The sequence below is a fragment of the Musca domestica genome, unplaced genomic scaffold (genome assembly GCF_030504385.1).
Source record: "Musca domestica strain aabys unplaced genomic scaffold, Musca_domestica.polishedcontigs.V.1.1 12, whole genome shotgun sequence".
NCBI classification, from domain to species: domain Eukaryota; kingdom Metazoa; phylum Arthropoda; class Insecta; order Diptera; family Muscidae; genus Musca; species Musca domestica.
Window position 1 is genome coordinate 5,043,789 of NW_026712155.1, and position 22,592 is coordinate 5,066,380.

The 22,592-nt window shown below is 34.9% G+C and overlaps 2 protein-coding genes across 2 annotated transcripts; both read left to right on the plus strand.

The window, feature by feature from the left end:
• The first annotated feature begins 3,320 nt into the window (after positions 1 to 3,320).
• Positions 3,321 to 7,637, plus strand: LOC131807205 (odorant receptor 2a-like). The gene is made up of 3 exons (XM_059132278.1): positions 3,321 to 4,164; positions 4,231 to 4,597; positions 7,454 to 7,637. The coding sequence occupies exons 1-3, from the start codon at positions 3,371 to 3,373 to the stop codon at positions 7,502 to 7,504; spliced, it is 1,212 nt and encodes a 403-aa protein (XP_058988261.1). The 5' UTR covers positions 3,321 to 3,370; the 3' UTR covers positions 7,505 to 7,637.
• A 10,632-nt stretch (positions 7,638 to 18,269) lies between these two features.
• LOC101889020 (protein takeout) lies at positions 18,270 to 22,166 on the plus strand. The gene is made up of 4 exons (XM_011296142.3): positions 18,270 to 18,672; positions 18,867 to 19,104; positions 21,326 to 21,571; positions 21,632 to 22,166. The coding sequence occupies exons 1-4, from the start codon at positions 18,603 to 18,605 to the stop codon at positions 21,828 to 21,830; spliced, it is 753 nt and encodes a 250-aa protein (XP_011294444.1). The 5' UTR covers positions 18,270 to 18,602; the 3' UTR covers positions 21,831 to 22,166.
• The last annotated feature ends 426 nt before the right edge of the window (positions 22,167 to 22,592 follow it).

Here is a 22,592-nt window from a genome sequence, read left to right on the forward strand (position 1 = left end):
GCAATATTCTGTAAACACCAACTATTATAAACAATACATAAAAATGTGTAACATTCGGAAAGATGTTTTCGAAGCATAAATGTTTAAGAAAATATCTATCTTTGTGTGTTTCTAAAATACAGGAACGAACATTTCAGGAGGGCCAATAGAGAAAAAAAATATTTTTCCATGCAAAATATAAAATTCACCCCATACAGCTCGAATTCAAAGAAATATTGTTTTCTTAGAAAATTTTAAAATTGATTTAAATTAGATATATGCTCAAGCAAGCAACCATAAAATTAAAAATCTTACCCACGCTAATATGCACTCAAAATTTTTTTATAATTTAACAGAAGGTAATAAATTAGTGGCATGGCGCCGTTTCATTTCAATATTAGAATTTAGAAATTTGTCACCTGAATTCTTTGAATATTTTGCTTTGATACTCTCCGGCATGGAAAGAATGATAGGCCTAATCAAGTTGGTTTGGCTAGACCGAGCATAATGTCAGTTCAGTTTTCTTTTCTTGCCTTTGAATATTTAAATAAAAAACGATGTTGGAAGAAAAAGCTACTGAACTCTGTAAAAAATTCCAATTCCGCCAAAATGATGAGCTAACTGGTTATACGAAAAACCCGATATTATTTACTGATTACTAATTACATTTTAAAGTTAGCTCCACTAAAAAAAATGTATGTTTTAAAATGGCTTCATACACATTGACTCATGATTCGTCACTTTTGACGATGTTACACTTTGGACCTCTGTTGTTCAACATTTTATGCTGATATATGGAAAAGCGACACGCATATAAAAATTATGAATCTTTAAAAAAACAAAATTTGTCTCAAATCCGAACATTTCGTTTTAAAATCAGTGGAAGTTCCTGAAACAGCTTCTTTGGGAATTCACTCTAGAAAAAAAGACTTGACAGCTTCACCATTTTTGCCTGATAGTCCTTGAAATTATTATATCCAAAAAATAGTCCTTAAATTGTTGAAAGTGCCTAATAGTCACTGAAAGTTTTTGAAAAACTATACTTCGAACATCAACGCTTTAAGTACGGTAGGACAAAAAAAAATATATATTTTTTTTTGTTGTAACATTTTCAAGATCCTTTTCTATACAAATTGACAACTTCCTGGATTCCTGTCAAAATCCATTTTAGTTGCATTAGATGTTTTCAACACTTACGTTAATAGCTGGTTGATAGCTTAACGAGCTTAAGAAGACACGGACCCCAAAGAATGTTTTTAATCCACCAGTTTTGACTAAAAAATACTCCCAAAATAATCCTCCAAATCCTTCAAAAAAAAATTCTTCAAGAAAACCAAGATGTTAGCTCTGGGATTTCTTGGGAAAATATGCTAGGTAAAATCAACGATTTTTAGCCTAAATGCTTATTATGGGGAGGTTTCGAAATACGTTCATAGTACAAAATTTCCAAAACCACTTCCTTCTTCCCCATATCGAATTTCGGTATTTCAGCTCTATCCCTTCATCCGCTGTAGTAAAATTTAGTTTTTCCGTACAGTTAAAGTACTTATTTTCAAAACAATATCCATATTTCAACCTCAGATGTCAACACTGACCTTAGTATTAAATGTCAAGATTTCAGCTCTATTCCCTCCCCCAATAATAAATTTAGTACCAGTTACTACTTTTCGAACAATTATAGTACACATTTCCAATACCACCGACATATTTCAATTCCAAATACCAATCTTTCCCTTCACCCAATACCAAATATAGTATCATTTAGTACACATTTCCTTAACCACATGCATATATCCAGGCTACTCAGAAACAACGACCCTAATACCAAAATTCAGATTTCAAACACTATATGTTTACTCAGTAACAAATTGTACCAAATATAGTTTTATTTCGTACTTTTCGTTCACTTGCAGTACACATTTTCAAAACCACCTCTTAATTCCAAAGACCTCAATATCAAATTTCGAGGAATCTATTTTTCCGTTAAGTATTTTTCGTACAGTTATTTTGGAACAACGACCACAATACCAAATTTCAGATTTTAAGCACTATCTGTTCACCCAGTACCAAATTGTACCAAATACTGTACTATTTAGTACTTTTCGTTCACTTGAGGTACACATTTCCAAAACCACCTCCATATCCCAATTCCAGATACAAACATAGAACTTAATAAGAAATTTGAGGATTCCAGCCCTTTCCCTTCGCCCAATACCAAATATAATACCATTAAGTACGTTTTCGTACAATTATTGTAAACATTTTCGAAACCACCTCCATATATTCAGGCTACACATGAACAGCGATCCTAATACCAAATTTCAGATTTCAAGTACTATTTATTCAACCAATATCAATTATCGATTTACCAAATATAGTACTATTTAGTACTTTTCGCGTACTTGTAGCACACATTTCCAAAACCACGTCTTTATCACAAACCTACCAGCCAACAGGGCCTCAATGCAAAATTTCAAAATTGCAGCTTCATCCGTTCACTTCTTACCAAACTGTTTTAAATTTAGTACCATTTAGTACATTTCGCAAACTTAGTGAACACTTCCAAAACTACTTTCTTATATCGAAATTACTTTCTTTCAACCTTGGCTCTCATACCAAATGTCAAGTTTTTAGCTCTGTCCGTTCACATAATACTAAATGGTATCTATCTACAAGTTTAGTACCATTTTAGAATTTTTCGTAACTTTAAAGTTCTAATTTTCCAAATGTCCAGCTGATTCTGTTTTTGTTTTTTTTTTTTTTTTTTTTTGTTTGACCAAAAAACTATTGAATTTCTAGTACATTTTAGTACTTTTCGTATCCTTTAAGAACGAATTTCCAAAAACCCAACCTTATCACAAGCCTACGCACCAGGACTGACCTTCGTGCAAAATGTTCAGCCGTTTCGTGTTGGCGATGATTCGCCGTCAGTCAGTTATTCACTACTCTTTTATATAACTACGTTTTTTCAGCCTAAAAGTTCGTCATAGAATTTATGAAAGTCCTTAAAGAATTTTGCTTAAATTATTCTCTACGGGGGTATTTTTTTAAAAATTTATCCATTTTTTTTTTAAATCCAATGCCCTGAAAATCCTTGAAATATTTTTGAAAAAATTCTTCAAGACCTATTATTTTCTTTAATAGCTGCTAAATATCCTGTCATTTACTGCACATGACAAATGTTGTCTTCCAATCCAATTAGAAGCGATATTATGTAAATTATCCTTGAAAACAAAAATTCAAATATTTTTCCAAATCAAAAACAAATTAAAACTTTTTGCGAAATTATAAACAAATATTTCCGCAATTACGCTACAGTCCTTGCAGAAAAGAAATCTAAACCATATCGCATTGTGTAACGTAACGTCTCGCAAATAAGTCATATGGCAATATGACAAACGCTCTAACCGACAACAACAAAAACATTTATTCAAAACTCGATACGAATGTGGCATTTGAGTATCACTGGAAAGTGTGGCGTTGGACGGGCATCAAACCTCCGCAGGATATGAATCCCCAATTGTACAGGCTGTATGCCATAGTTTTGAACTTCTTGGCCACCGTACTATTCCCACTCTCTCTCATCGCCAATGTTTTCTTTACCCAAAACCTTCAGCAGTTGTGTGAAAATCTCACCATTACCATCAGTGACTGTCAGTCAAATTTGAAGTTTATCAACGTCTTTTTGGTGCGCCACCAATTGGATAGGATCAAAAGTATCCTTCGAAGATTGGATCGTCGCGTTCAAGACGATAAAGAATTTGCAGTTTTAAAATCGGCAATTGCTACGGCCAGATCCTCGTTTTTAATATTTTTCCGTCTCTATTCGTTCGGCACCACTCTGAGTGTCGTCAAGGTGGCCCTGGCCGAAAGTCGTTCTCTGCTATTTCCCGCCTGGTTTGGGGTAAATTGGGATGGTAATTTGTCCACCTATGTCGTGGTGATTGTTTATCAGTTCTTTGGTTTGGCTGTACAGGCCTTGCAAAATGTTGCCAACGACTCGTATCCTCCGGCCTATTTGGTTATACTCTCGGCCCACATGAGAGCCTTGGAAATACGTGTTAAGGCTGTGGGCCAATTTCGGCAAGAGGGCATGCAACAGCCACTCACTTTGTCGGCAGAGGAGCAGGCGAAATGTTTAAAGGAATTTAATGAGTGCATCAAGGATTATTTGAATATTTTAAAGTAGGAATCTAAAAATTCAAAAAAAAAAAAATAAATAAATAAAATAATTATTTCTTTTATCGCCAGACTGCATTCTATCATCCAACGCATAATTTCGAAAGCCTGTTTGGCTCAATTTGCCTGCTCCGCATTGGTCCAATGCACTGTGGGTCTGCACTTCATGTATGTGGTGGATGCGGCCAATTACGAGGCCCAATTAATGTCAATCATCTTTTTTGTGGCCGTGACTTTGGAAGCCTTCGTCATTTGTTATTTCGGCCACATGATGAGCTTGCAAAGTTCGAATTTGACGTATGCCTTCTACTCGTGCGGTTGGTTGGCTCAATCACCGGAATTCAAGAGAAATCTCATCATCACTCTGATGCGCACCCAGAGGACATCAACGATAAGAGCTGGCTCATACATCCCAGTGGATTTGCCAACATTTGTTGTGGTAGGTAAATTTTGGGGTGTGGGGGAAAATTGGGTTTGAGAGGTTGCAGATACAAATTGAAAGGAGAGAAGAGACAAGACTTTAAAACCACATTTCTTCTGCATTCAAATAATATTCTTTAAAAATTCAAAAACTATAGATTTTTGATTGGATTTTTCAAATATTTAGAATATATACAGGGTGAGATAAAAAATCTGCAACAAAGTCAAATGCCACAAATTTTACATTTTTTTTTTAATTTTATTGAATGAAAGCAAAAAATTTGGGAAATAGCATCACATTTTAGAATAAGTTTAGATTGGTTCTAATTGGTCACCTTTGTCACGAATTATGGCCTTGAACGGTCAATGAAAGCGTCACACGCTGCCAGAATGTTGTTCTGCGGTATTTTGACCAATTCCTGGCGAAGCGCTTGCTTGAGGTGATCGACACTTTGGTATTTTTTAGTGCCAACCTTGCTTTCAAAAATACTCCTGGCACAATAGTCCAAAAGATTAGTGTCCGGAGATTTTGGTGGCCATTGTGCGCTGGAAATGAAGCGAGGACCCTCATTTTGTAACCATCTTTGGGTGGCGCGTGCTGAGTGCGATGGTGCTGAGTCCTGTTGGAATGTCCAAGGTCTGCGGCCAAAATGTTTGCGTGCCCAAGGCTTAATTACACCCTCCAGAATATTTTCGGCATTTATTCTGATTAATACGCTCGGAGAGCGACCAACGGCTGTTATGGCGGCACACACCATCACCATGACCGGCGCTTAAGTTCTGGTGGTCAGCTGACCTCTTTGGCAAGTACGAATGTTTTCTCATCGGAGAAAACCAAATTCGGCAGTTCACAACATTTCGTAACTATAACCATGATAAAAATAGGGATTTTCATAGGATTATTTTTCAAGTATGTCCAGTAATAATCTTGGAATTTTTAAAGACAATTTTTTTCAAGGACTCTCAGAACAAAGGATATTTTTTTCAAGTACTTCTGGGAAAATATTCGTAATTTCCCAAATACTACCAGGACAGCAATTAGGGATTTTCATAGGATCATTTTTCAAGTAAGTACGGTAAAAATCCTTAAAAATGTTTTTATGGACTTTTAGGACATCAATCGTGTTTGTTTGTTAATATTTCTTTAAGGACTTCTCGATAAACTATTCTGGATGTTTTAAAGAACTTTTTTGCAAGGAGTTCTTGAACCGTATCAAGCATTTTTAAATGAAAATTTTTTAAGGACTTCCAGGACAAAAATCAAGAATATTTTTAAAGATTTTTTTTTTTTGAAGGACTTCGGGGACACTGTTCTTGGATTTTAAGAAGTAGTTTTTGAAGGAAAAAAGGAATTCCATGACAACAATAATACTTTTTTTAAGAATAGTTTTCAAGGACTTCTAATGCAATAATTTTCTAAAAATATTTAAAAAAATAAATTATTTTAGAATGGTTATTTCTGAAAAAATATTTAAGGAAATTCCGGACAGTAATTGTGGCCTTTTTAAATAATATTTTTTAACTGAACATTTAGAGAATTTGTCAACTATTGTCAGTGCAAAATTTTTATAAGAATCTCTCTAGTAAAAATAGCGATTGTTTGTAAGAAATTTGTTAAGGTATTTTTAGGCAAAATTCGCGGATTTTTTTATTTTATTTTTTTTTATAAAGCAAGTCATTTCCAATTGCATGCGAATTAATTGTTAATCAAGATTATGAAAACAGATATCTTTAGATATACCAAGTTTGAAAAGAATCGCAGACCTATTTAGCAAGAAAAGTGCGAACCTTTGTGGGGAGATGCCAGAAGGAGTGAGCCGATATATCTCATCTTTCCAGCAGATTTTGAAGAAAATCGGATGCTTACTTCGCATATATTCCGATATATTCCATCTTCATACAAAATCTTGCGTAAAGAGAAATATCGGGTACGTACCCAGTTTGAAAGAAATCAGATGGTGGGATTTGCGAAATTTGAAGACAATCCGACTCTTATATCACATTTTATAACAGTTATAATTGCTCCAAATGTTTACCCTCTGTGGGGAAGGTACTTCATTGAGTGTATTGATACTGTCCATTTTGCACCTGACCTAGAGCTATTACGTATATTATAATTTGCAAAGTTCGCACAAAAGATCCTTTCTTGTTAGAAGGGCTACATTATTTTATGTGCAAATTTTGATCTTTTATGGGGGAGGTATCAGAAGTAGTGGACCAATATTGCTCATCTCCGAACTCGAGCTAAGTTTGATAAAAATGTAGCGATGTACAAAGTTTGGACCAAATCTTATATTCCATGCCAACCAGACCGAATGACGAACACCCCCAGATCGTCTCCAAATGACATAGGTTTTAAAACCTTAATGACTTGCGGAAAAAAAACCTATTGTGTTTTTTAAAGATCGTCAGGGCTATATTTCGTGATTTCGCAAAGAAGACAAAATGGTGGGTTTTTTTAATTATTTTTCGAAGAAACTTTACGGTAAACAATGATTGGAGCAAAAATTAAGGACTTTAAAAAAATCGGAATATTCTTTATCGGTATTTTAGGGCAAAATTAATGAAATTTCAATGCTATTTTGAAATTTTACCAACATTTCGTGGGTATCATTAATTGCGGAATGGAGTTCAATGTATTCGAGTTCCTCAATTATAAAGGTGAAAATACCAATAAAACGAATTTAAGTATTTTCACATCATATGGTAGAAATTAGACATTAAAGAGCCATTGACGTTATAGAGAATGACTTATATAATTAATGTTTTTTTATTTTTTTAGATATAATTTAAAAACTTTTTAATTGCCTACATGTTTTAACACTTGCATACATAATAATTATTTAATTATTTTTACTTCTCATTTTAATTGCAGCTCATGAAGTATGCCTATTCGGTTTTTACCCTACTGATACGATTCAAATAAGCCGAAGCTGTGGGCAGGATGGACATTTGGAAATAAAACCCTAAAACACTATTTTTTCTCTAGTTTGCACCTCTAGTTGACTTGTTTACTACACCGTAGAATGCACTGAATTTATTAAAAAAATTACATACAGTTATTTATTTTTGTTTTTTTTTTTTTTTTTTTTTTTTTCCAAAAAAAAAAACAAATTTTTTTATACCCTCCACCATTCTATACAAAGTTAATATACACTTTGTCATTCCGTTCGTAACTCCCCGAAATATTCATAATAGACCCTATAAAGTACAGGGTGAGATGAAAAAACTGCAACCAACTTCAGACTGCTGTCATTTCTAAGCCACTCGTCCGACAGCTGTTTAAATTATTCCAGTGACAGCTTATTATATTGTTTACAAACATACAAAAGCATTTTGGTGAGATTTTTCCAGAAAAAAAAGTTATTCGTGATGGAATTCAAGCGTGATAGTGTGATTTCTTTATATTTGGCTGGAAAACCACAAGTGGCTATCGTTAGAGCACTCCAGCATTTAAATGTGGATAAATCATTTGTGTCTCGTACCATTCCTCGTTTCCGTGATACTGGTAGAGTAGCCCGACGTCTAAGAAGTGGACGGAAGAAAACAGCAACATCAGCAGAAATGGTTCGAAAAGTAAAGAAGCGACTTGATCGAAACCGCGTTGCAGTGGCAGAAAAATGGCTCGTGAGCTGAACATATTGCAATATTCCATTCGGCAAATATTGGAAAAAATAACTCGGGGTAAAGCCATTGAAATTCCAAAATGAGCAAGAACATATACCGCAACAGAAAGAAAATAGTGTTGCTTCGCTTGGCCGAAATTGAAGGACTGCCGAATTTGGTTTTCTCCGATGAGAAAACATTCGTTGTCCAGTGTTTACCTGCCAAAGAGGTCAGCTGAAAATGTGCACCTTCGGTTGACCACCAGAACTCAAACACCGGCCATGTTAATGTTGTGGGCCGCTACAAAGTCGTTTTGTCGCTCTCCGATCGTATTAATCGACCGTGGAATCAGAATAAATGCCGAATATTATCGCGAAAATATTCTGGAGGGTGTAATTAAGCCTTGGGCACGCAAACATTTTGGCCGCAGACCTTGGACTCAGCACCATCGCACTCAGCACGCGTCACCCAAGAATTGTTACAAAATGAGGTTCCTCGCTTCATTTCCAGCGCACAATGGCCACCAAAATCTCCGGATACCAATTCGTTGGACTATTGTATCTGGAGTATTTTGAACAGCGAGATTGGCACTAAAAAATACCAAAGTGGCGATCACCTCAAGCAAGCGCTTTGCCGGGCATGGGCCAAAATACCGCAGAGCAACATTCGGGCAACGTGTGACGGTTTCATTAGCCGTTTGAAGGCCATAATTCGTGCCAAAGATGACCAAATCTAAACTTATTATATTTCCGATATTTTTTGGTTTCATTCAATAAAATTTAAAAAAAATGTAAAAATTATGGCTTTTGACTTTGTTGCAGGTTTTTTTATCTCACCCTGCAATAAACGAAGGACAATATTTTTGTGAGAATTCATAAGCCTTTAGTCGCACTTTCATAGAAAAATTTATCGAATCTCAATCTGAGATAGCATTTATCGATATGTAGAGCATAAAAGTTTTGGCTCGCCGGACCTCTGTGTTGTTATTAGCCTATTTCCCATCTTGCCGATAATCTGCATAGTAAAATATTCAAATTTAAAGACATTTTTCCATTCTACAACGCTTGAGAACTAAGTCAGTGGATTTCATTTTGGTTCTTTTATGATGCACTTAAAATAACTGCAAATCGTTTGGTCGGTTGGTTGGTGTAGGTCATAAACAATAAAAACGTCGAAATTAAATTTAAAACATCGTAAAAAAAAACTAAAATTAATGGATTTTATATGAATTCATTAATTTCGTTATTCTATTCTGCTTTAAGGCATTCCGAATTCGGCAAGGCTTTAATTTTTGGCATCTTTTTGCGTTTTTTTTTTTTTGCAAAATTTAATATGTTCTGTTTTGTTGTTGTTGCTGTATCGAATTTGTTAAGAAACCACATTTGAGGTGATTATTAATGACTCAACAGCTGTTGTGGTCTGGCTCTCTGACAGATCGCCACCAATAACAATAATAATAGTAATATTTACTCCTATTGTATAGGTGAGTGTGTGTGTTTTTTTTATGGCTTTTGAAAACCATCCATTAAATTAAACAAAAAATATCTCTAGAAATAGATTCGAAATAATCAGGAAAGATTTGACAAAAATCAATTGGTGTTCATTTTTTTGCCATTACCACCAACAGAAGCCGCAGTGGCAGCAGCAACATTTCCGAGTGATTTTAAAGTGACGTTGAACCGGAAGAATATCACCTAAAATGTGCTTGGCCAGTCAGCACACGTAGCCAACCAGCCACCAACTCTCTGATCTATGTCTCGTGTTGAGTTCAGTATTATTAGCAGTTGTATCGCTCGCTGAGCTCCAGTTTGACAAATTGAATATCATTCCCGTTAATTGTAGATAATTTTCAAAACTCAAACAAGAACTTTGCCCAATACCAAAACCAAAAAAATAAAGAAAAAATAATTGTATTTCACAAATGACAGACAGACAAGAAATGATTTCCTTATTCGAAAAGAATGTTTATTGATATTCAATAATTCGAAATTTGAATACTAATAGGGGATGTTTTTTTTTTTTTCGTTTGCATCGAAATTATTTTTTTGTCTGGATAAGAAATTTTGTGTAAACCGGTTGAATTGGATTCTAATGCGACAGAAACCTGAAACCCCGCTATTCCATCGTATAACCAACCATACGCCAAACACGTGCCTTTTAATCGCTCCGCTTGAACTTTGAGCTACTGCTTGTCATAAGAACTAGGAGTTTTTTGTTGTTCCTCCAAATTTCACTTTTCGTCAGCGAAAAGGTGTCATGTAATTATGATCATTGAAATGTTAATTGATTGGCCTTTTGGTCAAGGCATTAAATTCGGTGGTTTTCTCCGCCGCTATGGAATGGAGGGTATTTTAGAATTGTTATTCTGTTTGTAACTCACTAGTGATGAAACCACAGTGTAGATCTAGTAAACATTGTAAAAAATATATACGATCGGAATTCGCAAAAAATATACTGCGCAAAATTGTATAGAGAACGCCATCTATCGATGCTGGGAGAACCAACTGTTGCCAAAGCACTAGAAATTGATGATCATGCTTTTAGAGACTGATGAGACTGCAGACTTTTACATGGTTTCGGAAAAGTGATGCTCAAAATCCGATAATTACCTATAAAAACATTTTTCGTATTACACATTGACGAACGCCATCTATAACTCGAATATAAATATCTTTAACGAACAGCCAAGAGAGGAAGGCATTTCGAGTTTATTATTCTGCTTGTAAAGCAATTTTAAAATTATGGTATAGATCAAGTAAATATTTCAAATTTATTCAAGCTTAGAACTTAGAACAAAAAAACACTAGATATTTTACTCCTTGTTATACATAGCGCATTTACCGCTTTTGGGCGAAACAAAACTTAACAAAAATTCGCTTTTGGGCGAACCAAATGTTAAAAAACCATATAAATTAAGGAGCATACTTTTGGGAAACTTTTTGGCAGTAAAACATTGAATATAACATGGGCCTCAGAAAAATATTAACAAGTTAAACTCATATTTCTATATTGCTTTATGAAAAATTGTTCATGAACGCCATCTATAATTCAATTTTTATATCTCAGTATAGATTATTTTAACGACCAGCCATTTTAAGGTTATAATTCTCCTTGCTGCTCAAAATGTTAATTATGTGCAGATCAAGTAAATATTACCCAGAATTACCCACTACAATATACTAGAAAATATTGTGTATGCTATAGAGAGCGCCATCTGTTGGTGGCGGGCGAACAAATAGCTGGTAAAATTAGATAAATTATGGAGCATACTTTTGGGCAACAACAAGACTGTAAGCTTTGCATGGGTTTCAGAAAATACTAACATGTTATGCTTACATTTCTATATTTACTTGGAAAAACATGCATTCGCATTAAGCATTGACGAACGCCATCTATTATTCAATTTTTATAATTAATTATGAATTATTTTAACAACCAGGCGGGAGAGTTAGATAGTTTAAGTTTATTTATCTGTTTGTAAATAAATGTTTAAACTATTAAGCAAATATTTTAAAATTATCCAAGCTCGAATTTTGCACAAATTTGTTAGACACCATAATGTAGCGAGACTGCCATCTGTTGAGGTTGAGCTAACCAATAGTTGCCAAGCAATATAAATTAAAGAGCATACCTTTGGGCAACGATAAGACTTTAAAGCATTGAATATTGTAAGGGTTTAGAAAAAGTATTAAAAATGTATAGATATTAACTTGCAAAAAGATGACTCGCATTATGTCTTGACGAACGCCATCTATAACTCAATTGTCATTTCGAATTTGTAATGTCTTCTGCCATATTATAGCCAATTCAGTTAGAAATGTGGCCAAGAACTTTGCATGTAGCTAACATCGAGTGTTATCGTATACTCGGGAATAATCCAAAACATAAAAGAGAGGTTCTTCATTCTTCGGCAGGTTGCACACGGGATATAAAAATGTCTCTGACATTCGATTTTCATTTCTCTGACATTTATTTAAAATCCACCTAAATCCTACAAAAAAATGTTAAATATTCGTCAATATATTCAACTAACCCAGTGTCAAAATGTGACTAGAATTCAGACATCTGAAAATTTGCTGTTACACAAAAACACGATCAATTTTTTTTCCACTCGATTCCATTCTCAGAGCAAAATCTTACTCGAGTAAATCGATTCCTACTCTTATTTTTCTAACGGGGTTGGCTCTAGAGCTCCCCCACACAAAACGAAAGTGTGAAAAGTATTAAACTAATTAATCGACAAATAACTAATTATTTCGGGAGAAAGAGAGAACGATCATCTATTAAAGAGAATGAGTGTCTATTAGTGCTCGTTCGAACTCAAATAGAGAGTGAAACTCACTCAAATTCAAGCAGAAGTTCTCCTGTGTATAGAGAATCAATAATCGAGCATACTCTGTTTTTTCTATATGATTCAAATAAGTTCGTTCAGGCTGTGCTCGTTTTCCAGGATGATTAAAATGCGCTCGAAATCGAGCAGATACTACACTTGCCGAGTACTCATAAAGTTTTTATTTTATCCTTGATTTATTTCTAAATATGGCTAAAAGTGAAAAAAGCAAACATGTTGAAGAGCATAAATACGTTGAAGAGAATCTGTATATAATTCGAGCATTTTAACCTGACCCCGCCTATTTCGAAAATTTTTACTCCCAACTTTAGTTTTCAAGCAAGAGTACTTCTGCGCGATCCCACGTAAAACACAAGAGTGGAGAGAAAACTTCTGCAAATCTCGTACTCTTCGAGTATTTCCACTTGCGGATATGTTTCACTCGAGTGTAAAATCCAGCAAATCTATTTTTCAATTTTTAGGGCTAATGATTTCTTTATATTTGGCTGGAAAATCACAAGTGGCTATCGTTAGAACACTCCAGCATTTAAATGTGAATAGATCTTCTTAAAAAAAAGATTCTTCCATTTTAAGAAAACCTTTATTCATCGCAATAAAAGAGAGAATTTCAAGAAAATGTCAAGGGTGGGTTAAGTTTACCACCATCTCGTTAGTTATAGGTTAAGTTTATTTAAGAATTTAATCTTTCTCCCTCTCTCACTCGTATTTATGATCAATATTCCCGTTGTTGTCTAGATGTATTTGTTTGTTCATTGGAATATTTTAGAACATCCTGCATCAAAACCTCCCAAGCTTCGAAGTTCAGATGGGGATGTATAAATACGAGTGAGTGGGAATAAGTCACTCAGTTCTGTATTGAATTTCACCAACAGAATCCTTTGCCATTTCAATATTTAAGATTCTCATTAGGTACACTTTCCCTAAGCCAAAATGTTCTTCTAAGATCAACTTCAAATTAAAATATTCTGACCTAAAACTTGACATTTTTGGGTCTCAAGGGGAAAATAATTATTCCATGCTATGACATATCATGGCGAAGGGTGCAAAATTCCTCATCCCCTCCTCATTTGTTGCGTTTAAACAAATTTCAAACTAAACTATTTATAAGAAAGTTTTCAAATTTCCGTAATAGTGTAGTGTTCAATGAGTTCGCCTCAGCCGCACCTAATGTCATTTCAAAATGTGAACATCAAAACTATGAGTCAGTTCGTTAGGTATTTTTCGTGTTCGACGAATCAACAATAGGCAAGTGTAAATAGGAATTTGTTTTTAGATTTATTTCTTATTTACTTAGCAAATTCTTGGTACCCTACTCAGCTCACATTCCGATATTAATTGCATATTAAACTTTGGTCAATGGTTTGCAACAAAAATATGTAGATCACACATTTTATGAAAATATCCGAAATAAAACACTCTTATTAGGGCAAACAAGTCAATTAATTCTCGTACGTACGATCGGATTCTGGTAGGGTATAATTCCATGGGGTTAACCTGCCGCCTGTTGATACATTAAATTACATAGGCCGGTGTAGACCTGTTTATTGCTTTCTGCTAATTTGTATGTAGGAAAGTGCTCATTAATATTAATAAAATGATAATCGACATCATAATGACCATGATTATGATGATCGTGATGATATTCATGATCATGAATGGGTAATGATAACAAAATACATTCGATGACGTTGGTCCCATAGGTATTCTCCGGTAAACGTCTAGAATAACATCTAGTCAAACAAATAAACGAACGAAGCAACCAGCCATTCATCCACCCAACCATCCATCCGTCCAACCATCCGTCCATCCATCCATCCATATGCATATAGTTTGCTATAAACATTTTTTATCGCCCATAATAATAACAAGAACAACAAACATACCAGCGATTATTTTGAGCCGTGCCGAGCTAATGGATGAAGAGAAAAAAGCGATGGAACAAAGATTTCGTTTGTTGTTGATTTTTTTATTAACATTATTTTTGACTTCACCAATGGGTAGTGAGAATCGAACAAGTATTCCCGGTTGGCTGTTGTTAAATTTTTGCCCCTTAAAGGTTCTATAGCTCTGTTTTTTTTTTGCTGTTGTAGTCTGGATGGTGCGCAGACGCAATACTTAAAATTCCATTGGCATAGCTTGACTGAGGTGGTCGCTACATGGCTCAAATTTTAATTCTTAGATTGCGATTTTCGTTTAGAAATATAGGTGGGAATATATGACAGAGTTTATTTCATTCTTAGACTTCTACGGTGCAACGAAAGGGTTACATGAAAATCGATTTTAGTCTTTTAATTTCGAAACCAAATTCGATTGTTCCAACCGAAAGCGATTTCAATTTTGATAATAAAATCGATTTTTCGTAAAAAAATAAATCAATTATGAATGTATTGTTGCAAAACCACAAGCCTGTTACAAATAGTTCACTTTGCGCTTTTTTACCGCAGGCAAACGTCCATTTCGACTTTCCACCGTCAAAATTCAATTATGTTAAAGTACAATTACGTATACCTAACTCAAATTTGTACATTATGATAGGGATAAGTAGTTGAAAGCCAAATCGACTTTTAGATTTTTTACAGTGAAAATACATTTCGATGATAACCTTTCAAATCAAAGGCGACAAAAGTCAATTTCTATTTTCGATTTATTTTAAGATTTCTTCGACTTTTTAATTAACGAATAAAAAAATCAAAATTTAATGCTGCATATTTTTTGGGGTGCATGAAAATTTGTGATTTTAAATTCACGAACCCATTACGAAAAGTCGATTTAAGGAATCGAAATTCCGCATATTTATACTGTTTTATATAATTTAGATGAGGCGTGACACTATTGATCAAAATAAAAAAAAACAAGTTATTTATTTAATTATTTAAATATATTTTACTCCTGTTATGATTATTCAAATTGTTGACCCTCTATGGAGTAGGTTCCGAAGGAATGGGCCAATATTGTCAATTTCGTATCGGTCCTAAATAAAAATGATATAAATATTGCGACGTGTCAGGTTAAGTGATAATTTTTGGAAAAGTTATAATTTTTAGAAAATGTTAAAATGTGCCTTAAGTACCAGATATTCCATTTTCATACTCCATCTGATACAGACAAAAATATTGGTATGGGCAAAATTTGAAGGAAATCGAACATTTATATCCCATTTTATGTGAAATCATAAATTCCGATAAATTCCATAATTCATCCCTGGTTTCTGGTTGAGAGAAAAATTTTGGTATAGCAAGTTGTAAAGAATAGCCGACTTGTTTAGCAAGTTTTGGCAGATAAAAGTATTGAAAATTGTGACTCCTTGTGGCTTAGGTACTAAAGGGGTTCGCAGATATATATCATCTTCACAAGAGATCTTGTTAGCAAAAAATTTTGTATGTGTAACATTTGAAGAGATTGTGATGCTTATTTCGCTTTCTTTGAGCGTTTGGTTTTTCAAAATCTTGAACCCAATGTGGGGGAGGTACCAGAAGAAATGGTCCGATCTTTTGCTGATGAAAATATTGAGATGTACAAAGTCTGAATGGAATCGGATGTTAAATTTTCGCTTTATGAGCTTCGTGAACAAGAAGGAGTGGACAGATGTATTCCATCTTCACGGAAGATGCTGTGTTAGTAGAAGTATGGGATGTGTGAAACATGAAGAGAACCTAATGTTTATCCCGGATTTTATAAGCGTTTTGGTTAATCAAAATTTTGACCCTTTGTGGGGGAGGTACCAGAAGCAAAGGTACCGATCTTCACCATTTTTATAAAAAAATTTGTGTTAATAGAAATATTCAGATGTGGCAAGTCTAAATGGAATCGGATTTTAATTTCGCATTTTATGAGCTTTATGGATACTCAAAATCTTGACCCTTTGTGGTAGAGGTACCAAAAGGAGTGGACCAATATATTCCATCTTCACACCAGACCTGGGGTTCATGAAAATATTGTGATGTGTGTAATTTGAAGACAATTGGACTTTTACATCACATTTTTTAAGAGTTATAATTATTCTAAATGTTGACCCTTTGTGGGGGAGATACTTAATGGAGTGGACCGATGTTGTCCTGACTAGCACTGATGTAAATATTAGGATTTGCAAAGTTGGAGAAAAATCGGATTATTTCTGGGTCTACCTTAGATTCCTTCGATTTTTCAGAGCAGGGATGGAAAGTAAAGACTTCCAAAGGACTCAGAATGACATATCCAATACGAACTCTTAGACTTTTTCAATTTTTACCTTAACAAAATTAGACCTATAAGTTTACCGATCTTCCCCACATACTTACTTAAAAATCGATTTCAGAGCCCAGGTCTGCTCGTTTTTACTCTCGAGTGAAACTTGCTATCGATTGGTGGTGCTCGGAAAGTGAGTTTTATATTAAGTTTACTTTCCACTCTTCTGATGCAGCGAGTTATTCCTGTTTAAAAAATTAGAGTAGGAGTCGAAAGGCTCGAAATTGAGAAAGAGTTAACTCCATGAGTAAAATGGAGTGAAAAAAATTAATTTGTTTGTTGATTTGTATGTGCTTATTAGCAAAGAGGTTCTGTTGTTGATGGAGGGTAGATTGGATGGATTATCCATTAAAGCCAAGAACGGAAAACCTGCCGAAGCAAGGGACTTGTGGATTACGGCTTATTGTATGCCTTTTGGTGATTATTTGGAGATTTTATGCGACAATGCTCTTCAACGTTCTGGGGTTTGTTTCCTCTGCAGCTGTGGATTTAGAAAATGCACATACTTAGAAATACAACAACAATACGGCAAAAACAAAAAGAGTGCTCGAAAAGAGAGTCAGCTCGATTTCAAGCGAATTCTATTCCCAAAAAACTGACAAAACTCCCATTTTCTTATTCGAGTGACATATAGTGAATATGCTCAATAGTTGTTCTACTCCCGTTCGAATTCAAACGAGTTTCACTCTCTACTCAGATTCGAACGAGCCTTTCGGAGGAATTTTTTAAAGTCGAGTTACGCCTCCATATAATATGTTAGACCACATATATACAACGTTTGAGTACAGTTAATATAAACCCACTCTTTCCGATAACTCCCCTACAACATGGTCAAAATTTCGTCCATGATTTTTTTTAAACATTTTGCCTTGCCCCATTGCAGGGATAAAAATTCAGCAATGAAAGTTTAAAGATTTTATATCCAAGTAACTGTTACATATGCTATACCAAACCAAAAATACCACCCTGACAACGATAAACAAAAGGGCTTGAAAAAACAACAGTAACAACAACAAAAAACTCATAACAATTAATTTAAGCAGATGAAAAAAAATATGAATAAAAAATATTGGCAATTTCAGCATCGCAGAGAACTGTCCAAAATGACTCTGTGGAAGTTTTGCCAATCCAGTATTTTAACGACCTAAAACGATGATGCGTTGTCGTCATAACTGCTGCTGATGTTGCTGCTGCGGCTGATCATGACGGCGACTACTTCGTTGCGTAGGGTTGTTGTTACCGGCTGATTTGGCCAAAAAAAAAATAAAGAACGTTTCATTCTAGACAAGTAGAAAATAGCTAGGCTTTGAAGGTGGGTTAAGGGGGGTGGTTGATTGGTCAGTTTTATTGGCCGCATTCGATTAACGGCCGGCCGTATGTAAAGAATGAAATAAAAAAGCAGAACAAAATAACACTGACGCAGGCAGGCAGGCGGGGAGGGAGGGACGGGCAGACAGAAGCATGGATGGACAACAATGAAGGCATTATAAATGCCAGTGGAGTTCTAAAAATTTAATTCAGTTTAGCATTGACATTGGTTCAGACATTTTGCGAAAATAAAAAAAAAGGAAACCCTCCCACCGAAAAATCAAAAATATTTAGGAGGGCAATAACTGGTGGAACTAGACGTTAAAAAAAAGAAAGAAATAAATTAAATACAATTTTGGACAAATAAACGTAGTGTTCCCCCAAAAATTCCAAAAAAGAAAAATTTTGTAGTGAACCCAAAAAAAAAAAAAACAAAATAAAATAAAAAAGCAGAACTCAAAAAACTGTCTACCAACCCAAATTTTATTAGTGTTACGTTGTGAATTCTTAACGATTAAAAAAAAAACAACAAAAAATGCGTACTTTTATCTCAGCTTTATGCCTAATGGCTGTCTGGATTCCCTTTAACAAAGCCGCTCCATTTCGTAAGTATTCCAGCCATGTCCAGGCAAAGCAGGCCGTAGTCTCCGCACATAAAAAATGAAACGTCAAACTCAATTTGATTTTGATTTTTGCGGTAGACTTAGGGACTGCCTCCAAAATCTGTCAGTGTGTGTGTGTGTGTCAGTGTGTGTTCGCCCATATTAAATTCTGTTCATTTTTTTTTTTCTCCACAAAGCCGCCGAAGTCAAACGATGCCATACCGGTGATACAGCCTGCATTGTCCGCACCTCCAATGAGCTGCTGAAAACCTATGCCCGCAAAGGATTACCGGCCGCATTCTTTCCCGTCATCGAACCATTCCACTTGAAGAGGGTCGAACTCTCAGATGGTCGCAGCGGTTCGTTGGCATTGAAATTGTCACTTCGCGATGTCGATGTGACGGGTCTGTCCGCCGTGAAATTCGATCGTGCTGTGTAAGTTGAAAAGAGAAACATTTGCCGCCAATAATCGAAATTAGCATTGACAGCTGGTCTGGCTAAAAAGCTTCAAACCGAAAACAGAATTGTGTTGTGCTGGGTGCCTTTTTGTCTTTCTGGGAATTTTAAAAATTGAATAATTTAGACAGGCAAAACGCCACGGAATCTATTAGAAATTTAAATTTTGGTGACATCGCAATTCTAGATAAAGTGATTGGAAATATTTTTGGGAACTATTTTTTTTTCCTAGAAATTAATAATTTTATGGAAGGAGGGAGATTGTTAGAGATTTGCATACAGAACGAAATGGCTAAATGTAAATTCTAAGAATTGAATGGAGAATCGATAGGAATAACTTTACTTGTAAAATATACAAAACATGTAACAAGGTAAATATTTCAGTGATGGTCCGGACATTTGAGCGCCCCAGTAGAAGAGTTTTCAGTTCTGCATCCGAGGAGATGGTCTCTATAAAATACCTACCGAGATTTTCTATACATTTTTCATAAAAGGTAATTTCATAGAAGTCGATTTGACGAGGCCTTTGGGATTCTCTTGCATATCCATATGATTCCACCTGAGAATCCTTCTCATAGAAGACTATTTGAGGCGATCTATCTATTGAAGACCCTTTGAGAAATTTTGTCCACAGAATTCATCCTTAGAAGATTTTTTGTGGATTCCTAGCCATAAAAGTTTTTTTAAGGTCTTCCTGCCATAGACGATTTTTTGAGGAAGGGTTTTCAAGGTCTTTTGTCCGTAGAAGACATTCTGAAGTTGTATACCCGTATGAGACTTTTTTGAGACTCCGTTCTATGCAATTCCTTACGAGGGAAGTATTTGAAGGGCTTCTATCTGTTGAAGACATTATGAGGTCTTCTTTCCGTAAAATACTTTTGGACGAATTTTACCCAAAGAAGACCTTTTTTAAACAATTAATCCGTCGAAGAACTTTTTATGTTTTTTTCTGAGGTCTATTGTTTGGAAGTCTTCTATCTATGAGACTTTAGAGGTCTTCCATCCATAGAGGAACTTCCGACTTCCTTCTTTCTCAAAATCTTTTATCCGTATCTTCATATCTCTAAAGATATATTATCCATAGAAGACCCTTTCAAAAGAAGAAGTAAAAGACTTGCACCGGTAGACAATATGATAAGACCTTATATCCGCAAAAGACTATTAAGGTCTACTATCTATAGTGGAATTTTGAAGATCATCTATGCATAGTGGATTCTTTAGGGTTATCTATTCGTAGAGAACATGTTATAGTATCTCATCCATAGAAGGTCTTTTAATGTTTTTTTTTAACCAACGAATACCTTCTATTGTAGAACAACTTTTGAGGCCTTATATCCGTAGAAAACTTAAGATATCTTTTACCCATAGAAGCATTTTGGAAGTCTTCTATACCCAGAAGAACTTTTGTTCCTATCCTATAATGAAACGTTGGAGCTCACATATCTGTAAAGCCTTCACTTAGAGATATTTTATACAGCCTTTTGAGATGTTATTTTCCTCGGATATCCATTGATATTTTCCTCGGATATCTTGAGAGTCCTGAGTGTCAGGTCTTTTTTTAAGGAAGGCCTTAAAAGAATTTTTTTACCTAAAAGACCTTCAGCCAATAGAAAGCCTTTAGAGGCTCCTAAGTGAATTCTGAAGGGCTTCTAACCGCAAAAAGCGTTAGCCTTTAACAGTAGAAAACCTAAATCTTTTCTTTGGGGAAGATCTTTGAGAAGACCTTCTAGATTTTGAAGATCTTCCTAATCGTAGAAGCTTCAGTGTAGGACATTCTTCCTATGAAAGACCTTTTGATTTGTCGGTCCTGTAAAACTTTTGGAGTCAAGATTTTCCTAGTCTTCCATATGTATTATACCTTTGCCCATAGATATCCTTCAGAGTATTTTATCTTTAGAAAACCCCAAAATTACTCTTCCAGAGAAGACCTTCAAGATTTCATTAAGCCTCTCCAATTTTCTTAAGAGTACTTTAACTTTAAGAGATCATCGGGTCCTTAGGAGTCTTTAAGGGGATTTCAACATTTGGGTCCTCTACCAAAGAAGAACTTTATCTGACTGTGGGGGACCATTAGAGTATTCCAGCTTCCATGTAGGAAACAAATATAGAAACAAATTCTCCCTCCAATGGCGATTTAAAATTTTATGTTTTCCTTTAAATTTATTCGTTTAACTTATTCTAATATTTTTTTCCTTTGCAGTGGCTTCTCACCTGATCCAGCCACAAGTAAATTCGAATTGTATGGCGATCTCAACAAGATGTCAATTCACAGCAAATACACCGCTGATGGACGTATCTTGATCCTGCCTATTCAGGGTGATGGTGATGCTGATATTGGTTTCGAAAAAATTAAGTTCTCCGTTAAGTTCAAGCCCTCCATTCACCCCAAGGATGGTAAGACCTACTTGGCTGTGGACAAATTGAAGGTGTTGTTGGAACCCCAGAGGTAAAGGAATAAGATTTAATATAGATTGGAATCATTAAAAACATTACTCTTTGTTTTCAGAATGACTATGAAATTGACAAATCTCTTCAACGGCGACCAAGCCCTGGGTGCCCACATGAATCAATTCTTGAATGAAAACTGGAGCGATGTCTGGTTGGAATTGCAACCTGCCGTTCAGGATACCATTTCCAGCATTATACGCAACATTTTGGATACAATGTTCAAGGAATTTGCCTATCAAGATTTCTTGGAGTTTTAGAGAGGAGAGATTGTTCTCAGCGATAAATAGCCATTAAGTTGTCTAGTTATAAGGAGTCCATCCATCCATTCAGATCATAAGACGAAATATTGAAGTTATTTGTGGTTAATGTCATTAGTTTTAGTTTCATCCATCCATTCATTCGCTCATTCTTGCATCCGACCTCTTTTGGTTAAAACACAAAGAAAAAAACTTGAATTTCCGTATTTGGCCGCATGGTGCAGAAATGCGGAAATTTAATGTTCATTTATAAATAGTTCATAAGACGCCATAAATACATTCATGTATAAATAATTCACAAAAAAATAAAAACCAAATACAAAAAAAAATAAATAATAAAAAATTGATTTGGGTTTTGAATACAAAATCAGGTTGGTGATGGGGCGGTTGCTGCTGTTACTAATGCCCCACCTCCAAAAATTTAATCAACGACAGATTGGCAATGCAAATGGACTTGTCATGCGTCATAAAATAATATTCGAAATCAACTAAAACTTAGATTGAAATAGCCGAATCATTGTCAAGAGAAGGGAACCAATAGAGCCTGATAAGGGATAGAGGACAACAATTTAGTAATTCCATTCAAAAAACTAGATTTTTACAGCTGTTTAAACAGAGTTTCCCAAATCTTCCCTAATTGCATAGTTTGTTTATCATAAATTAAAAAAAAAGTTCACCGGCCTAAACAATAAATATTCATAAAATGAGACCCAACCAGCTATTCCAAAGGAACCAGTTTTATTTGCTATTTTCTTTCTCTCT